This window comes from Denticeps clupeoides, unplaced genomic scaffold (assembly GCF_900700375.1).
Source record: "Denticeps clupeoides unplaced genomic scaffold, fDenClu1.1, whole genome shotgun sequence".
NCBI classification, from domain to species: domain Eukaryota; kingdom Metazoa; phylum Chordata; class Actinopteri; order Clupeiformes; family Denticipitidae; genus Denticeps; species Denticeps clupeoides.
In genome coordinates this window covers 115,257-122,227 of record NW_021629745.1, presented here as the reverse complement: position 1 = coordinate 122,227, position 6,971 = coordinate 115,257, and the positions used below count along the sequence as shown (strand labels likewise).

Here is a 6,971-nt window from a genome sequence, read left to right as displayed (position 1 = left end):
TCTTCAATCCCTCTAAGAAACATATTACATTCGGAAGCGGGTCGGAACGGGGCGCGGCACAACACGACTGCCTTTAAACGCCGCTTACCCTCCCGGGAAGACCCTGCACAGTCCGTCCAGCGCGTGCTTATAACTGAAAGGCAGAAAGCAGGCGTCACTACCGCGTTACGGCGAGCTCGCGGCGGCGAGAAGAACGCCACTCACTTCCTGCGCAGCTCCGGCGGCAGCTTCACGTCGTTCTGCATCCTGCCGACAACCAGGGAGAGTCAACGGCAGCGCACGAGACGCCGAATCGAAAAACAAACCGAATAATCGATTATCGTAGTGACGCCGCTCTGTGATGTTCTGGAGGCCGCGTAAAAATTCGCGTTTTTTTTTAGAAATGTATATTTTCAGTTCTGCCACGAAGAGCGAACGGAGGAAAAGTCGATCTTTCTCTCAGCGTCCAGAGATTTAAAGTGAAGTGATTGTCACATGTGATACACAGCAGCACAGCACACGGTGCACACAGTGAAATTTGTCCTCTATATTTAACCATCACCCTTGGTGAGCAGTGGGCAGCCATGACAGGCACCCGGGGAGCAGTGTGTGGGGACGGCGCTTTGCTCAGTGGCACCTCAGTGGCACCTTGGCGGATCGGGATTCGAACCGGCAACCTTCTGATTACGGGGCCGCTTCCTTAACCGCTACACACGACATTACAGATGCGGCTACAGACGTTCTCCAAGAAGCAGAAAACGTCTGTGCTCAGTCAACCTCACCGTGACGGCGTACGAGAACGTATCTGTACGGTTATCCTACTCGGAACATGCTGTGAAGTTCACGCCCGACATCGAGAAAACACCAAATACCGGCATTCCTCGTGAAGGTTGAAGGGTCTTCACAGCACAGAGCGCATTTCATGAGGTCTTTTTTTTTTTATATTCTTCCCCGTATTGTTCTCCTTGTCTTACATTCTGACAATCATTGGTCACTGATGTGTTGATTATGTAAACAGAAACTCCCCCACACCTCACATTGACCATGTCCGCCGGGGTTCCAATGAAGCCTCCTGTGAATCCTGGGGAAAGGATGAGAGAGTGAGAGAGTGAGAAAGAGAGTATGTAGTTTATCTGGGCAAATGTATCATTTCTTGGGTTTTAGTACCTGTAATTCCAATTAGGGGGAGAAAGAAGACACAGACAGAGACCAAGAGCAAGAGAGAGAGAGAAAAAGACAGGGAGAGAAAGGAAGGGACAGACAGACAGACAGAGTGAGAAACAGAGAGCAAGAGCGAGAGACAGACAGAGCGAGAGAGAGAGCGAGTGAAAGAGAGAGAGAGCGAGTCAGGAAGAGAGAGAGACAAAGACAGAAAGAAAGAGAAAGACAAAGAGAGAAATTAGGACAATAGAGTATATTAGAACTAAAAGACACGTTCTATATTCAAACTGTATTTTTTTAAAAATGGTTTGGTTCTGAGTTGTTATGGGAACGGTATGTAGATCAGGTCGTACTGAACCAAACCTGGGTTTTCAATGATGGATATTTTAAAGCGCTCATGTAAGTCACCCTGGATAAGGGGGTCAGCAAAATGGTGTAAATGTAAACAGAGAGGAGGAGAGAGAGAGACAGGGAGAGAGAAGAGTGGGTGGTGCACCTCCAAATGCTCCCAACAGAACTTTCTGGTGGAATGGCAGGGGTCCCTTAGAGTCACGGCTCACCATGTCCCTGACCGTCTCATATATAGCAAACCTCGTCAGAGAGTACGACATCTGGAACGAACACGTAATCGAGAGGGAGAGAGAGGTTGAGACGATAAGCTGCACATAGAAACTGTCACACATTCTTTTTAAAAATCCTGTAATCATAATAAGTCACCCATTACCAACCACTAGAGGGCGCTTTACTGATTCATTACAGGGAGGGTTCTGCTCTGTGCGACCTTTGAACTTTCAGGAGGGAGGTTATTCTGTAACCCAACTGGACTTTGGAGTATCTGACCATGTAAACTGGAGAAAACTGGAAAGAACGACACACACACACACACACACACACACACACACACACACACACCTGTCTGCAGAGCGAGGCGCTCAGGCCACTGTAGAGAGCGAGAGCCCCGTCGTTCTTCACCACGTGCATGGCCATGCCCATCATCCTCATCTTCACCGCCTGCTGCGTCTGCAGGTGCACCTGTGTGAGGACGTAATCATCATCGTCATCGTCATCATCATCATCATCAGCCGCCCAACTCCAGGAGCTGCAGTGCTGGTTCTACTGGCAGCCAAAAAAAAAAAATCCCTGCTGTCTGCACCCACAGACAGACTCCGATTCGAAACGATATGAAGGCCGCAGCTGGTTTATCAGGGTGCAGCCGCCACACAAACCTTGTCAACTCTTATCTGCTCTCTGCGCGCATGGGGTGGGTGTGTGTGTGTGTGTGTGATACGTTGAGCGCAATAGAATTGGGATAAAGGGACAAGAGTAAATAACCTCAAAAGCAAGCTTTTCTAGAGTAGGCCACCGAGTCCAGGGTTCAAACCCCACTTACTACCATCGCGTCCCTGAGCAAACCCTGAGTGTCTCCTGGGGGGGGGACTGTCCCTGTAACTACTGACCGATTCCGGTTTGGAGGCGAATGTGTTACCCACCAGGCCAATTCCAGCTTTTTTTTTTTGGATTATTCTTGTTTTACCGCCTCTTCGCGGCTGCTAAATTAGTTTTGTCATTTTTATACAATGACTATAAACCCACTTTTGCTTCATTTGCATAATGGTTGTATACTAGCAATATTTGCGATACTGTGGGCAGTAGCAGTCGCCAAAGCATTTCACCGCACATCATACCAGGTACGACTGTGAACGTGACAAATAAAATTGGAATTTAACTTCGTTCTGTTTTATTCTACGGGCTCGGTCACGGCGCCAGGTGACCGCGGAGTAGCACCACGCATCGGTACAGGACCGGGGCTTCACTTTTACCTTCTCCCGACCCCCCGTCTACCAGAGCGGAGGCAGGAAACCGCAGACAAAGAGGTCACTTATCTACGGTCACTCAGTAACTCGATGTCGGCCCGGAGAAAAGATCCGATTCCTCCTAATGGTCATAAAAACAGTACGTGCAGTGTTCTGAGAGAGAGAGAGAGAGAGAGAGAGAGAGACCTGGATAACCGGATTAGAAGGGTGAAGTAGAGAGGACACATGCAGCGCCGCGAGGGAAATCTGGCCCGCGGACGAAGACCCAATTACGTTTGGACAGGAGTGGCTTCTGACTGGACTTCACCGCACGTCCCCGTGCACGTTCTTCATCTGTGGCCATCCGTAACCCCACATCACCCATCGTTTGTACTTTCCACAACAGGGACAGAGCATTAATGTACAAAACCTCCGTTCTCACTCGTCTGTACGTCAACGGGCAGCTGGCACGTTTTCAAGTTTAACCGTTCAGTCTTCAGGAAAAACGTGCTACATATGACTGGACGATAAAGAACAGATGGAGCGTGACGAGAGAACCATGTTCTAAACCTGTAACAAATTCTACAGCGTGAATGAGGAAACGATGGGAAAATTCTGAACCGCACTTGTTGTACGGAACCGAGAACATTTTTAGGTCGGCCACATTTGGTCAGATCAGCGAGAGTTAGTAACAAGCGCTCCTCCCACTTTATTCAAAAGTTCACGTCTGACTCGGAAGGAACCCCAGGAACTCCACGTGCGAATATTCCACAATTACCGTACCACTCCGTCAGATCCTGGTGCACAATGCCCAGAAATAAGAACTAGGGGTGATTCATTTAATACAATTAATAATCGATGCGTTGTGTTGTGTTGCAAACGTGAAGTGATTGTCACTTGTGATACACTGCAGCACAGCACACGGTGCACACAGTGAAATGTGTCCTCTGCATTTAACCCATCACCCTTGGTGAGCAGTGAGCAGCCATGGCAGGTGCCCGAGGAGCAGTGTGTGGGGACGGTTCTTTGCTCAGTGGCACTTCGGGGCAGTGGTGGCCTAGCAGTTAAGGAAGCGGCCCTGTAATCAGAAGGTTGCTGGTTCGAATCCAGATCTGCCAAGGTACCACTGAGGTGCCACTGAGCAAAGCACCGTCCCCACACACAGCTCCCGCTCCCGGGCACCTGTTGTGGCTGCCCATTACTCACTCAGGGTGATGGGTTAAATGCAGAGGACAAATTTCACTGTGTGTATTGTGTGCTGTGCTGCTGTGTATCACGTGTGACAATCACTTCACTTTCACTTGGTGGATCGGGATTCGAACCGGCAACCTTCTGATTATGGGGCCATTTCCTTAACCACTAGGTCACCAACGTGGACGATTCTGCATCGATGCGGTGCAGAACTTAGTCGATTATTTCTCAGTGAGGTTGCATAAGCATTCTGGTTAAAAAGTAGCCGCTCCGGGTCGGAGTTCAGCCTCGTCCCCACGGTCGACTGCCGCCGTTTTAACGCTTTACTCCCACCAGGAGCGGCGCCGGACTGAGTCGGAGAACAGTCACAACTTTATAACAAGAATTTCTATGTAACCGACGTTCAGTCCGCGCTCCCCTGACGCCGTGGACGCCAGAATGATGCCGGGTTGAACGGGCCCTTAACTCTGACTCGCTGACTTATTTGGGGCAGTGGTGGCCTAGCGGTTAAGGAAGCAGCCCGTAATCAGAAGGTTGTTGGTTCGAATCCCCCGATCCGCCAAGGTGCCACTGAGGTGCCACTGAGCAAAGCACCGTCCCCACACTGCTCCCCGGGCACCTGTCATGGCTGCCCACTGCTCACTCAGGGTGATGGGTTAAATGCAGGGGACAAATTTCACTGTGTGCACCGTGTGCCGTGCTGCTGTGTATCACATGTGACAATCACTTCACTTTACTTTATTTCACAACATAATTCGCCGTAACGTAGAAAAACTGATGGCATGCGTCGATAATCGCAGTCGAATCGTGCAACCAGTCAGGGTTTAATAAGAACCCACGTTCATCTTGGCTCTTCATCTTGACTGAACACGCCGCGCTGAGAACCGCGGTGGTAGCCCGTCCCGTCTCACGCTTTCCGGTTTTTCCACTCTTGTCGGCACTCGGACAATCTCATGGACGCTGCCATCGTAACAGAGGCGACGCGCGCGGCCTTCAGCCCGATTCAGAATGCATGTCGGGCGTCCCGCCGGCCGTCCAAGGGCCTAAATCTATCAACGCCGCACAGGGGACAATTCCAGGCACAGGACGTCCTCGTCCTCCGAAACCTGAGCCTCTGAGTCACGCCGATCCAACTTTGTTCCACCGTTCCAAATCTCTCTCCTTTCAGCTCCACCTTCGTCTTTATCTCCGCCAACACAAAAAGCCCAGATCGCCAGCCACGCCCGTCCTGAGTGGCGCTTTCTTGCACGAGGAACGCGCCATTCCAGATTCGCTACGAAGACACGCACGGTGCCAGACACCTAGGGGGTTCTGACAAGTACAGACCGGCCCGCTGCAGATCTCCATGCCGGCGTGAGGTATCTGAAGCGTGCAGGAGGTCCTCCAGAACAAACGAACCCGTCCCCTCCGCCCCAAATCTCCCCTGGGATTCATCACCGGGTTCCGTCTATGAGAAATGTGTCGGTGGGAACACTGGTTCATTTAAACCACCGTGTGGTAAACCTCGCAGATGTAGACCTGAGGTCACAAGCACAGAAGAACGACCAGCAGCCAGCAAAGTCGCGGGTTCGGGGTCCCTGTGGGTGATAAAGTGGACTAACAGCCAGCAAAGTCGCAGGTTCGGGGTCCCTGTGGGTGATAAAGTGGACTAACAGCCAGCAAAGTCGCAGGTTCGAGCCCCCTGTAACTACAGCAGGTCGCTGTGGGGCAGAAGGTGGGCTTTAACAGCCAGCAAAGTCGCGGGTTCGGGGTCCCTGTAATTACAGCAGGTTGCTGTGGGGGAGAAGGTGGGCTTTAACAGCCAGCAAAGTCGTGGGTTCGGGGTCCCTGTGGGTGATAAAGTGGACTAACAGCCAGCAAAGTCGCGGGTTCGAGCCCCCTGTAACTACAGCAGTCGCTGTGGGGGAGAAGGTGGGCTTTAACAGCCAGCAATGTCACAGGTTCGGGGTCCCTGTGGGTGATAAAGTGGGCTTTAAAAGCCAACAGCCAGCAAAGTCGCAGGTTCGAGCCCCTGTAACAGCAGGTCGCTGTGGGTGATAAAGTTGACTTTAACTGCCAGCATGAACCAAATCACGGGTTCGGGCCCCTGGGGGGGAGAAGGTGGGCTTAACAACCAGCAAGTCGCAGGTTCGAGCCCCCTGTAACTACAGCAGGTCGCTGTGGGTTAGAAGGTGGGCTTTAACAGACGGACACTCTCGGGAAGGAAGCTTTCAGGGTTCGATCACCTGACTCGCAGAACGACCTTGTCCCGGACACCCGGAGACCGCTTCGCGTCACCCCAACACGGGCCCAGCGACCTCCGGCGCTCGCAGGTGGCGGCTCACCTTCAGCAGGTCCAGCGGGTGGGTGCAGCACGCCGCCCCGCACGACGCGACTACCCAGAAGTACCAACGCGAGATCCGCCGCTCCGCCATGGCGTCGCTCCGCGTCCACGGTCACCCGGCTAAATCTCCGAGCCGCGCCGGCGACGGTGACGGTGACGGTGACGCGGCCTCGACTGCGGGGCGCGCGCGCGCGCGCACGCGGCATCTCCCTCGCGTCCGCGGTCACGCGCGCCAGCCGGGCTTCTCCGCTCCGCGGCAGCCAATTGGCGCGTCGAGCTCGGGGACGGCCCTCGGTTCGGGGAGAGACCGGACGGTGTCGCGTTTACCCTGTTTGATGGGACGTGGTCATTTTTACACATTAACGTCAGTGAAATGAGTGATGCCTCCTATCAGACTTGTCTTTTATAAATAAAAAATATCAATACCTTTGTGCTGCTGTGTTTATATTACAAATTAACCTAAAATGAGACCGGGGGTATTTGTACATGCGTTGCGATTTCTGTTGAGCAACTATACAACTAAA

The 6,971-nt window shown here is 52.3% G+C and overlaps 1 protein-coding gene across 1 annotated transcript; it reads right to left on the bottom strand.

Annotated features, from left to right (window-relative positions):
• Nucleotides 1-88: 88 nt before the first annotated feature.
• Nucleotides 89-6,668, bottom strand: LOC114773217 (mitochondrial dicarboxylate carrier-like; the record flags this gene model as incomplete). The annotated part of the gene is made up of 6 exons (XM_028965723.1): nucleotides 6,449-6,668; nucleotides 2,053-2,172; nucleotides 1,637-1,751; nucleotides 1,012-1,060; nucleotides 205-246; nucleotides 89-133 (listed from the first exon to the last, which is right to left on the bottom strand). Coding segments are annotated over exons 1-6 (461 nt in total), but the record flags the coding sequence as incomplete, so codon positions are not given.
• Between the last annotated feature and the right edge of the window lie 303 nt (nucleotides 6,669-6,971).